The following is a 13533-nucleotide window of genomic DNA, read 5'->3' as shown; positions in this document are numbered from 1 at the left end:
TTATTTCACATAAGTGAACACATATAAAATGTATGCATCTTTTTATATTAGACACATTTGAGTATAAGATTAAATACATACTCACGTGGGGGTGATTATACGTGCATGGATATTTATTTCTACAAGTGTGATTATGCACTCAATGTGTATCTGCTATCTCTTGACATTTTCTTCTCATCATTCAAAACATAGAAGTGTTTGCCCGAATCTCTGCCAAGATGTCTGATAACTTGCTAGTTCTCTTCCTCTTTTCAATGCTCCATTACCTAAAAACGTCAAACTCAAGTTGAATAACGGCCCAGTGGGGGGGACTCTGAAGCGACCAGACCCTGGCTCTGCCCTGGACTCGGGCAGCTGTGTGCACAAGTCCAGGTCCCAAGGGTCGGCTTCACACTCTTCTGAGACCCGACCCTCAGCGGCCGCGCGCTCGCCCCGCCCCGCCCCACCGCGGCCGCCCCGCTGGGCGCGCCGTCCACACCCCTGCGCGCCGCTCCCGCCCGCTCGGGGATCCCCGGCGCGCTGCGCCTCCAAGGGGGAGGTGTTCGGCCACGGCCGGGAGGGAGCCGGCAGGCGGCGTCCCCTTTAAAAGCCGCGAGCGCCGCGCCACGGCGCCTCCGCCGTCGCCGCCGGAGTCCTGGCCCCACCGCTCTGAGCCCGGCTCGAGCTGCGCCCGCCGCTGCGCTTCCCACAGCCTGCCGGGGATAGGCAACCCGGGACATCGCCTCCCCAGCCGCCGCCGGTCACCGGACGCCCTCGGGGCGAGCGGCGCGCGGATCACCGGTGGCTTCGAGGTGCCGGGACGCCTGGAGTTGGAGCTCCTGACTGTGCGCGCCTGGCGCTGTGGCCTCGGCTGCCTGGGAGAAGCCGGAGCCGCCGACCGACGCGAAGAGCTAGGAGTCCGGAGCACAGCCGCGCCCGGAATGCGGGGCCACTCCAGCCGGGGACCGAGTGTCCGGGGCGCGCGGACGGAGGAGTGAGTGGACCCCAGGCTGCTACAAAAGACATTTGGCCCGAGGGCTCCGACAGCGAGGTCACCCGGTTTGGCAGCCCGGGACGCGGCTGAACTGGCTTGGAGAATGCGCCCCAGGACGCCGGGGCACCGCAGCCGTGCGGGCTCCGCTGGCGAGCGCTGATGGGGGTGCACCAGAGTCAGGCTGAGGGATGCCGAGTGGCGGCCCGCACGCTACCCAGATCTTCGCTGCTCCCTTCCCCGGACCCGGCGACTCCCAGGATGGCTGCTCCGAGCCATGGGTCGCGGCCGAGCTAGCGCGGAGCGTCCGATCCTCGCCCGGCGAGTTCCAGAGCCGTCCTTGCGCCCCACCAGCGCTGGTCCCTGAGGACGACGACAGCGGCAGCCTTGCCTCTGCCTTTCCTTCCCTTCCCTGCCCCGCACTCCTCCCCCTGCTTGAGGCTGTGTGTCAGCACTTGGCTGCAGACTTCTTGAACTTGCCGGGAGAGTGACTTGGGCTCCCCACATCGCTCCGGTCTCCTCGCCCGGCGGATCCAGTCTTGCCGCCTCCAACCCCGTCACTTCTCTGCTCCTTGGCCGGCCGGGTCCACCCCAAGACACCTTTCCCCACGGGAAAAGGGACGAAGCGGCTGGCACCCAGAGAAGGAGGAGAAGGCGAAGGAAGACAACAGAAGCCCGGTCCCTGCTTCAGGTCCCTTGATCAGAGCTTTTTCCATGTGGAGACTCTCTCAATGGACGTGCCCCCAAGTGCTTCTTAGACGGACTGCGGTCTCCTAAAGGTAGAGAACACGGGCCGGGACCGGGGCTGACGGGTGACACCGCGTTCCCGCCATGCGGCGCTGAGCGCCACAGGTCGAGTGGACATAAACAGACCCGCTCCAGGTGCACGTGCCACGAAGCCCTAGAGGGGTCAAGGCATCCCAAACCCCAGATCCCTCTGCCTTGCCCACCTGGCCTGCGTTCTTCGCCGGCCCGTCCTTCTCCCCAATTTTCGATATATTATTAGGGCTGTTAAAGACTTAATGGCTTTACCAAGAAAAAGTGAAAAGAAAGAGTTAAAGAAACCCAGTGGATTTCACCCGTTAGTTGCAGACCAGTATACTCCGGGCTTTAGACCCTGGCTGTCCTTAAGTTACTCCTTAGACCTGGAGTCTGTCCTAAGAACTAGATCTATTGAAGAAGGTACTTAAAGTTGGGGTTCTCCGTGTGTGTCTATTGTGAGGATGTGTCACAGTTTACACGTGCATTCATAGGAACTACTATTTACATAATTGCGGGAAGGTGCATGGGTTCCTTAACAGGGGTCTGGGATAGAGGGCAGAGTGGCCAGTGGGTCAACCCTGAGGTTAGGGGCGTGGGCCACAATTTACAAGTGGCTTCATAACTTGTAATCTTGAGTTTAGCGCTTACCGAATCTACAAGTTAGATAATCTACAAGTTAGATATATTCGTGTACCAGGAAGTTCTATACAGCGCCTCTAAGGAAGTCACATGTGCATTTGTGTCTGTTTATGTGCAAATGAGTGCTGCAAGGTCTAGTTTTGTAAGAGATGCAGTGTGTCAGACCAAAAGTGGCTTCCCAGCTTCCTGACACCACCTTCCTAGCTAGTGTCATAAGAAAAGGTGACTGATGGTCACTGGATTTTATTGGGAGTGAAAACCAAGCCCCAAGTGAGAAGTCCGATGTAGGCAGAGAATGGGATGAGAGGAGGAAAGAGCACAGGGATTTGGGGTCCTCCATCCTCTTGATCGTCCGGGCTGTAGCTCTCGAGCGTGACAGGCCAGGAAGGCATCCTGGAGAAGGGCAACGAGCCCTATGGGAGCCGGGGCCGCGGGGGCGGGCGAAGGACTGGGCGGGGAACGTGGGTGACTCACGTCGGCCCTGTCCGCAGGTCGACCATGGTGGCCGGGACCCGCTGTCTTCTAGTGTTGCTGCTTCCCCAGGTCCTCCTGGGCGGCGCGGCCGGCCTCATTCCCGAGCTGGGCCGCAAGAAGTTCGCCGCGGCATCCGGCCGCCCCTTGTCCCGGCCTTCGGACGACGTCCTCAGGGAGTTTGAGTTGAGGCTGCTCAGCATGTTCGGCCTGAAGCAGAGACCCACCCCCAGCAAGGACGCTGTGGTGCCCCCCTACATGCTGGATTTGTACCGCCGGCACTCGGGCCAGCCAGGAGCGCCCGCCCCCGACCACCGGCTGGAGAGGGCAGCCAGCCGCGCCAACACCGTGCGCAGCTTCCACCACGAAGGTGAGCGGGTGGCAGGGCGGCGGGGCGGGGACGGCGGGCGGGGACTCGAAGGGCAGCCCTGGCCTCCGCTAGCACAGCGGACGGCCCCTCTTGCTTCTGTACCGTCCCCTCTGTGGCCCGGAGCCAGGGATTCCCTACTGGTGAGTCCGCACCCTTTGCTGGCAGGTAGCCAGAAGACAGACTCCTCCTCCTCCTCCTCCTCCAAGAACTGGAGGGAAAAGGAGTGATGGGGAAGAGGGTAGAAGGCTTCCTAGTTCCTACTCAGCCAAAAGTGAGAGAACTCCACAGGAGCACGCGGAGGGTTGGCTTTCTTTAAATCTGTTTGAAAGCTGCTCAAGTCTGTGTCGTGTGTTCCCAGTGGAGTTTTAGGCTAGACAGAGAGCCAAGGGCAGAATGTTCAGGGACAGTATTAACAAATTAAAGCTCAGGGTCCCAAAGCATTCAAATTTACTGTTGATTTGGGCCTAGTTTCAAAGATTTGAATCCCTATCTAATCCCCATGGGATATCAGTTCCACAATCAATCTTATTGTTTCCACAATGACCTTCCCTTCTTGGGTTTAAATCTTAGTCTCTGAGTGGAGACAGGGCAAGCCTTCAGATAAAAGTGGCTTCTGCTACTGGCTGCTACCTTCCTGTGCAAGGCAGTGGGGATTTTTTTTTTTTTTCCTTTTTTCTTTTATATGAATATGGCTTCCCAAGGTAGGATATTTCTGTTTATTTCATCAGGAAGACATTTAGTGGGGTTGAAATGTCTTAGAGGCCCACTGAAGTCTGTTGCACTGAAGTTCTTAGAGCAGTTAGTTAAAAATCATGCCCAGCTCAATTCTGTGTGTGTCGCTTTAAATATTCTTTTGGCTTAATGTATTCTAAATAGAATATCAGTTCCTTCGAGTTCTAGAAGAATGCAGAGTTGTCTGTCAGTGAGCTGCAATTTATAGAACAGTAGGGAGCTAGGAGCGAAGTTCCCTTTTTAAAATTTTGCATTGTCTTGCTGAGATAATAAATTTCAAGCGAAAAATCTATGTTCAAAAATGGCAGCGGCCACCTCCCCCCCCCCAATAAGAGAAGGCTTATTGAGAAGTCTAGTTGATAATAGATAGGAAAAGATCCCACAGGCAGGTCACATAGTGAGAGATGTATCTTCCTCGAGGCAGCCAGCCACTCATCATGAAGGGCCCTCTGAATCCATCTCTTTCAAACAAGTTTGTGGGGTGCTTTCTGAGAGCAAACCTCAGTTTTTAAAAAAGCAGTGGGAGCCCAACCTGCCCTCCAGGATCTGAGAGGTGTGTGCATTGGGTCCCCATCTGTCCTAAACTAATTTCCCCCAGTTGATAATGATTGGAACGATTTTGTAGGGGGAAAAAAAAAGCACAGCTGTTTTCCCTCTGGAAACCTGCAGATTTAGCATTAAAACCCATTTGTTTGTGTATTTATTTATTTACTGGTCTTTTCTAACATGAAAACCATTTATTTGTAAAAAAAAAAAAAAAAGCAAGTGTGTACTTTATCTTTATTTAAACTATGCTAAAAAGGATCATTAAGTCAAATCAAAGCACAAAAATGCAATTGAATGAAATGACAACGTTAAAATCTGCATCTTCTCACTCTTCCCTTGGAAGTGGTTTTATAAAAACACAGGCAAAGCATTGTCTCTGTGTGTTATTTTAACTTGGTGTGCTTGAATTCCTAACAAAAATTTATACCTTTAAAATTGGTTTTCATGTGTAAAACTGTATAGTTATCGACTTGCTAAAAATAAATTTACATTAATTTTATATCTTGGTATAATTAGATGCAATTTTTACTGTAAATTTCAGGAAAACCATTTCTTTGCTATTATCATCAGGTACACAGGGCATTTTTGGAAAGACTGTTCATTGCTGAGTAAGCTAGAGCTTGATTTTTATAATCATCCTTGTACCACTAAAAAAAAAATCTGAATAAACCATGTAATTAGGCTGCTGGCTCAAGATCAGAAAGGAATTGATACACATTAATAAATACGAAGTTGGTAAAGAACCTTAAGAACCCTATTCAAGAATTCCCTGGTGCACCTCTTTGTAAGTTGTATAAGATGGTTGGGTGACATAAGACAAGATATACTATGGTAGCCTTTCACCCATTAGTTAATGTATCTACACAAATCCTCCTGTTGAACATTAATTCCTTTCTATCATAGATTTTTATCTTGGAGAGTATAGGCTTTGCTGAATCCCATCCACCACCACCACCCACCCCTGGTCACCAAAAACCTTCCCCAACTGGCTGCCATTGAAAACAGTTTGAAATTGCCCCTATAGAGACTTCTGCTTTTCCGGCAGATCATATACAGAAGGATCTCACTCTTGCCCATCTGACAGTTAAGAGCACCGTCTTCCTTTTTTTTGTGTAAAATAAATTATGTGGCCCTGTGACTATAACTAAAGTTTTCAACTAGGGAGAAATCTTGTTTTCATGAGTGTAACTGCACAGAAAATTCCCACAGACTAGGACATTTCAAGGTATACCTCTGCCTTTCTATGGTGAAAGCATGCTCCTAAATTCCACTGTGGATCTGAACATAGACACCCAGGAATGCTCCTTCCTACCTCTATCTTTCTCCTTGTGATTACAAAGAAAACAGTTGCTCAGTTTGCAGATGTTCCTTGCCCCTGATGTTTTCAATGCCTCTTGTTTGTCAGTGGGTCCTCTGGACCCCTCTTGACTCCCTCTCTTCAAGCTGCTTTTGTCCTTGTGCCCTTAGGGTATTTCACTCAGTCTTTAGAGAATCACTCCTGGACCTCCAGGAGCAGTCCTCCTGAAGGTGTTGTGCTCCAGGAAGTGGAAGCCAAGTGTGGGGGGGTGGCAACCACCAGACCCTGCTTTTCTTTCCCACCACTTTCTTTGTTGCCTTAAAAAGTAAAACTTTATTCTGTGTACTTTAACTTTTTTTCTCTCTCTCTCTTTGGTGTGTCATTTACTTTTTCTTGTAGAAAGTCAAGTGAGGTCCAGAGCCCCTAGCATCTTGTTGCAGGAGTGTGTGAGATGCAGCTGCTGATCTGGAGCAGCCTCTGGGGCGTTGTTGTTGTTTTGATGGGGGAATGTTTTCTGTCCAAAAGGGGTTGCAAAATCATCCAAGCTTAATGATAACTTTTGAAATAAAACTCACCCTAGTTTAGGACAAACGAGTAACCACAGAGAACAGGTTCCAAACAATGTCTGTGTGTCCCTTTGGGCTGTGTCACTTCACTTTTGTGTTTGTTTAGCTCTGTCTATATGTCCAGAGGGTAAGACGTTTTGATCCCCCAGGACAAAGCTCACTCTGAAGTTACCATGGTTTTGGGTACCAATTCCTAATGATTTGGACTGTTGCTGAGGATTTGATTTCTCTACTATGTTAGACAATGCCGTGCAAAGGCTAGAATTTGGGAATTGCAGTAGACTCCAGTTAACAGTTCTGTGACCTAAAGGAAGCTGTATAACCTCTCTGAATTCCCAGCTGTTTCATTCACAAAATGGAGATAGTCATGGTTCCTCTTTAATGATCTTGCTATAAGATACTTCATAGACAGATGATGGCTCCAGACTTGGCACAAATGGATGGGTAGGTGGGTGGATGGATGGGTGGGTGGGTGGTGGATGGGTGGATGGGTGGGTGAATGGATGGGTGGATAGATAGATAGATAGATAGATAGATAGATAGATAGATAGATAGATAGATGATGGTACCAGACTTGGCAAAAATAGACAGATAGAGGGATGGAAGATACATAGATACATAGGCAGGTAGATACATAGGTAGATACATATAGATGATAGATAGATAGATAAACAAATAAGGAAAGAAAGAGCTTTTAACACAGTAGCTAATGTTTTATGGTGACATTTTAATGTTCTATATCCCTTTTTCTAGGGAGTGGCCCAGCCAAATTATTTTGAGGTAGATGAATAAACAACATAGTGTGGATCGGTAAATCTGGGCTTTGTTTCCAGGAATAAAAAAAAAAATACAATGTCATGGCTGCCCCATTTTCTTCTTCTTCTTCTTCTTCTTCTTCTTCTTCTTCTTCTTCTTCTTCTTCTTCTTCTTCTTCTTCTTCTTCTTCTCCTCCTTCTTCTTCTTTTTACATTTTTGCAGCCAATCATTCCTTCCATTTGATTAAGAACTAGAACCTGATACTCAGGTTGGAGACAGGTAAGAATCTCGAAATCACTTAGCAAGTTCAGCTGTTTCAACAAGGGATGTTTACAGAGAATTAACAGCTATTTCAGCCTCCAAAAAGTGTACATTACCTACTCTGTATTTTCAGAACCCTAGGCTTGCTGTGAAAATTTGTAGTGGTCTTTTCCTATAATTTACTTTATTTAAAAGAGATTTTCAATTTCCCGCCCTGAAGAAGAGGTTGCAACTTATCCCCTGAAGGAGAAAAGGTGTTGTCCTGACCCTATGTAGGCAGTTAGCCTCCTGTGTTGAGATTCTCTGTGAATTCTTGACTTCTGTGTATGACTTCAATAACAGTCACAGTACATATATGGGGTCTTCTAACGGTTAGGCTAATAGAAATGCTGTTGGACGATTGGAGACAGGTCTTTCCCTTGTCATTAGCTTTGAGTAGTGTCTTGTTTTCCTTTGTGAGGGTCACTTATTCTGTCTTGCAGATACTTCTTACCTACCGAGTGGCAGACCGCAGAAAGGGGCTGTTTCTATGTTTCCAGTTGGAAGATGGCAATCTTGGATTTTTCTTAGACAGATAGTATTCTGTGTTACTTCAGTCTCCAATATTTGTCTTGGGGATTGCTCCTTTGCTTTTGTCCTCTTGTCATGTATGTGTCTGTATGCATGTATGTCTACTTATGATTCTCACTCTTCCCTTCTTTGTGAATTGGGATTCAGGGATTGAGTTGCCATTGTATTTTTCTGTTGTTGACTGATGTAGTTATTTGTGGGGGGGCTCTGGGAAATTGGTCTGTATATTCTGCTGTGCCAATGTCAGGAGAAGCCAGTGTGATTTGGTGTGATTATGGCTTGCGGGATTGTTGCCACTGTTCTACTTTTTCTATTGAAGAAGTGCCTTAGGCAGAAACATTATAGGGAACCCAAGAATGGCAATGAAAATGGATTTTTACCAAAGAAGCTAAATATAGTCCTTCAGTTCTTTCTAGGAATGACCCTGCCCTAAAGAACCATTAACTGATAGTGGAGTTCAGAACATAAATGGGTCCTCAAAAGTATCATCAAGAACTTATTGTCAAGTAGGTGCAAGAGGCCTAGAATTCTTCATGGAAAAGTAGAAGAGCTTTAGAAGACCCCTGTTTAGTGCCTGGCTGGCTGATGGTAGCCTCAGTACTCCTTGGCCAACATTAAGGCCTCTTTTTACCAAGGGTGCTTTACAAATCTACTCTTTTGTCAATATACCCTTGAATGTGGGAAATATCCCTTAAAACTGTAACACTGAAGTGTGGTCCATAAGCTTGCAGCACCTCTTATCTAAGAGCTTAAAGGAAATACAGGCTCGCAAGCCCCCTCCCAGAACAACTGTTGTGCAGTCCAAAGTCTAAGAACTGCTGCATTGACACAGGACCTATTTTGAACAAGGATGGTTTGGAGTTGAGAGAACAGGCAGTAGGCAGCCATTTCTCTTGAAATTCTTTAGTGTTAATTACTACAGTGTCTTAGTGCCACCCAAACCTTTGTTTCTAGAGTTCTGAGCAAAATGGTAGGGTGCGCTTTGCAAAATGTCATCATTGATGTTGAGTTTCAGAGTCTTTAATTAAGAGACTGAAATCTGTATATTGAGATTTGTAAATCATCTAAATTGTAGAGTAATGTTTTCAAATGTCTCTTAAAGGATTGACATTAAAGCTTGCTTTCTTAGTTAAGAAATGCAATAATTTCCTCAACCCCCTCAGTCATTAGCCCTCTACTAACTATAGTGCTGACTTATTTTCCCCTTAAAAGTCTGTGAATTCCAAAGAAGTGTTTCACTATTTCCTCCCTTAGTGGAGCTGCCTAGGAGCTATGCTCATACATTGGATTAAAAACATAGCAATTACAAAGTTAATGTGACCATATAGAAAAGGGAAAATGAGACTCCATTTTCACTTTCAAGATGACATATTTTTATTTCTCTTATAGTGTTGAGCATTAAACCCAGGGCCAAGAATAGGAGGCAGACACCGTACCTCTAAGCCTGACATTTTTATTTTGTGATTGCAAACTTTTATGTAGTTTGACTCACACTGTGCATTGAGGTTTTAAATCTCTTGTAAGGAAGTAAATTACCATTGGCTCTCTTACTGAATGCTTTCCTTTTTCTCTCCACTCTTATCAAACTAGAAGCCGTAGAAGATCTACCAGAAATGAGTGGGAAAACATCCCGCCGCTTCTTCTTCAATTTAAGTTCTGTCCCCACTGAAGAGTTCATCACTTCTGCAGAACTCCAGATTTTTCGGGAACAGATGCAGGAAACTTTGGGAAACAATAGTTTCCAGCACCGAATTAATATTTATGAAATTATAAAGCCTGCAGCAGCCAGCTTGAAATCTCCTGTGACTAGACTATTGGACACCAGGTTAGTGAATCAGAACACAAGTCAGTGGGAGAGCTTCGATGTCACCCCAGCTGTGATGCGGTGGACTGCGCAGGGACATACCAACCATGGGTTTGTGGTGGAAGTGGCCCATTTAGAGGAGAAACCAGGTGTCTCCAAGAGACATGTGAGGATTAGCAGGTCTTTGCACCAAGATGAGCACAGCTGGTCACAGATAAGGCCACTGCTAGTGACTTTTGGCCATGATGGAAAAGGACATCCACTCCATAGAAGAGAAAAGCGTCAAGCCAAACACAAACAGCGGAAGCGCCTCAAGTCCAGCTGCAGGAGACACCCTTTGTATGTGGACTTCAGCGATGTGGGGTGGAATGACTGGATTGTGGCTCCTCCTGGATATCATGCCTTTTACTGCCATGGGGAATGTCCTTTTCCCCTGGCTGATCACCTGAACTCCACTAACCATGCCATAGTACAGACGCTGGTAAACTCTGTGAATTCCAAGATCCCTAAGGCATGCTGTGTCCCCACAGAGCTCAGCGCAATCTCCATGTTGTACCTAGATGAGAATGAAAAGGTCGTGCTGAAAAACTATCAGGACATGGTTGTGGAGGGTTGTGGGTGTCGTTAGCACAGCAAAATAAATACATAAATAAATAAATATATAAATATATATATTTTAGAAAAAAGAATAAACCCTACTCTCCCCACCCCCATAAACCAGCTGACACTTTAATATTTCCCAATGAAGACTTTATTTATGGAATGGAATGGAAAAAAAAACACAGCTATTTTGAAAATATATTTATATCTACGAAAAGAAGTTGGGAAAACAAATATTTTAATCAGAGAATTATTCCTTAAAGATTTAAAATGTATTTAGTTGTACATTTTATATGGGTTCAACTCCAGCACATGAAGTATAATGGTCAGAGTTATTTTGTATTTATTTACTATTATAACCACTTTTTAGGAAAAAAAATAGTTAATTTGTATTTATATGTAATCAAAAGAAATATCGGGTTTGTATATAATTTTCAAAAAAAACTTGTAGTTGTTTTTCAGTTGTGTGTATTTAAGATGCGAAGTCTACATGGAAGGTTACTGGGCAAAGTGCTAGCACATTTGCTTTCTGTTTTTTGCAGCACTACTGTTAAGTTCACAAGTTCAAGTCCAAAAAAAAAAAAAAAAAAGTGGATAATCCACTCTGCTGACTTTCAAGATTATTATATTATTCAATTCTCAGGAATGTTGCAGAGTGGTTGTCCAATCCGTGAGAACTTTCATTCTTATTAGGGGGAATATTTGGATAAGAACCAGACATTACTGCTCTGATGGAAAAGCCCTCCTTGCAGAAAGAATAAAGCAGGACCAGTGGAAATGATTAGGAAAACTGTAACCATGTCGGGAAATGATAATGGCGTCTTGTTCTTTCCTAACCCTATGATCCCTTCCAGGGGGGCTGATCTGGCCAAAGTACTAAATAAAATATAATATTTCTACTTAATTAACATTGTGGTCATATATATGTACAATCGATTATCTTGTGGCCCGTGTAAAGAAGTGGAGATTGATTTGTATTTTGCGTTTACCCCATCAGCGAGCTCTGTATTCTCCAAAGCATCCAGTTTTCCACATTTGCCAAACACTCATCAACATTAAGCATGTCGTGTTTTTTGCTGATGCCCTGTTCTCTGACGTGCCAGCTTACTTTTCTTTCCAGAGATGTGTGTTTGAACACATTTCTCCAAATGTTAAACTTGTTTCAAAAACACTGGCATTTTATCCTATAAAGTCTAACCCATGAGAGCAAAGGTTTAAAGGTTGGGAGGGGGGTGACTTAAATGGTTGGAGAACTCCAAGCAAGCCCCATTTCCACCAAAGAACTTGCAGATGAGCTAGTGGTTTTCAGAGGAGGAGGAAAAAGAGTGAGGGAAATCCAATTCCTAAAACAAAGCAAAGCTTGCAAAACCCAAGGTAAAGTTCCAGAGATGATATCCCGTACAACAGAGGCCACAGTGCCAAAAAAAAAAAAAAAAAAAAAAAATAGAGAGAGTGTCTGTGATCAGCTTCTGTAAAGATGTCTGCCAATTGGCCAATAGCCCAAACAGAGTGAAGTCAAAGGAACCCTGAGCACCAGCAGGGCTCCCATGCTCTCAGGTTGGAAGGGAAACCTAGGTAGGGCTTTGTGGCTGTTTGTAGACTGGGGAATCTACAGTGTTAGTTTACTGGCAGTGTTTCAGGTCAGTTTCCAGAATGAGTGTCTTCCTGTAGTCCCTCATGGTTGAAGCCTAATTCTTGCCTCCATTCCCAACCCCTGCTTTAGAACTGAATCGGGGAGCAGTGTGCTTACAATGGGAAGGGCTGTTTTAATTAAACCCTTCTTGGGTATTCCTTGAGCACACTTACCTTTGGAGGTTCTGGGGTTGTTTTGAATCAACCGTCATCTTTTAAAGCATTCTTCCTTACTTCCTTTTGCCATTGCTTTCGCACAGGTAGAAAGCATTAGACCCAAGTATGGCTACCCAAGTCCTCCTTGCCCTTCAGTCATTCTTTGCTGTTTCTTGCAGGGGTACTGGTAACAAACTTATAGTATTAACATTTTAAAAAGGATGAACCATGTTTCTCCAAATTCTCTAGATAGGAGTGGGGATATTTGATGAAGATTCTGTCTACCAGCAGGTCCATCCTTTGCATGTTTTGATTTTCTTTCTTTTCTTTTCTTTTTTTTTTTTTTTTTTTTTTTTTTTTTTTTTTTTTTTTTTGAGACAGGATTTCTCTGTGCAACGGCCCTAGCTGTTTTGGAACTCACCCTGTAGATCAATCAGGCTGGCCTCAGACTCACAGAAATCCACCTGCCTCTGCCTCCCAAGGGCTGGGATTAAAAGTATGTGCCACCAGGACCACCTTGGTTCTGATTTTTTTACTTAGAGAACATTGGCTCCCATGTGATGTATATGTATATACATATCTATATATAGTATATACAGTGTGTATATGTCCTAGTTTATGCATATACATATATGAAGATTATGTATGTTACACATGTGAATGGTGATATTTCAGTTTCCATTAAGGTTCAGAGGTTATACAATAAATGGAGCTATGTCATTCTTACACAAGCTGAGTGGTTCAGGTTTTTCCTCTATTTTTTTTAAAAGGAGGGAGATAATCCATATATACAATCAAAAATGTATCAAATCACATAGCTAAGGTCTGTTCAGTTGGCTTGCTGTTGAGATACTGATTCACTGGGTGTTAATATGACCGGCTCCCACCCCTTCGATTTGAAAGGCCAAAGAACAGAGTTTTGCAGTAAAGAATGGTTAAAGTGAAAAACAAAACAAAGCAAAACAAAAAACAGTGGGGGTATCAATGGGCAACCTGAGAAAGTCAGAACACACAGGCGCTATTCCTTTTCTGTTTTATGTCTTGCAGAGGAAAGGACAGGTAGGGTGAGAATAGGGGGAGGCGCACACATCTGCTCTAGTCAGGGAAATTGCATTTCTTCCCTTCACCTTGCTGACATAAATTACGGCCTTATGATATTCTCTAGGGCAGAATTTTCTGACCAGGTCCCTGCCCCACAAACTTCAAAGTGAACTTCTACCTAACTTGTGGGGCCCAAGTTCTAAATAAAACTTGCGAGATTTTAACATGTACCTCAGTCATCAGTAATGCCTTGAGGGAAATAAACCTTGATGTGGATACAGCCCCCACGGAGTCACGTTACTTTATGAACCCTGCTCCAGTGGTCTGGGTGGGGCCCGAGGTCCCGAATTCCTAATGAAC

General features: G+C 45.3%; 1 protein-coding gene across 1 annotated transcript; it reads left to right on the top strand.

Annotated features, from left to right (window-relative positions):
* Window positions 1-628: 628 nt before the first annotated feature.
* Window positions 629-11252, top strand: Bmp2 (bone morphogenetic protein 2). The gene is made up of 3 exons (XM_051183316.1): window positions 629-1749; window positions 2863-3212; window positions 9531-11252. The coding sequence occupies exons 2-3, from the start codon at window positions 2870-2872 to the stop codon at window positions 10370-10372; spliced, it is 1185 nt and encodes a 394-aa protein (XP_051039273.1). The 5' UTR covers window positions 629-1749; window positions 2863-2869; the 3' UTR covers window positions 10373-11252.
* The last annotated feature ends 2281 nt before the right edge of the window (window positions 11253-13533 follow it).

Source organism: Phodopus roborovskii, unplaced genomic scaffold, assembly GCF_943737965.1.
Source record: "Phodopus roborovskii unplaced genomic scaffold, PHOROB, whole genome shotgun sequence".
NCBI lineage: Eukaryota > Metazoa > Chordata > Mammalia > Rodentia > Cricetidae > Phodopus > Phodopus roborovskii.
Note: the sequence above shows the minus strand (reverse complement) of the source record. Positions and strands in the feature narration are given on the sequence as shown.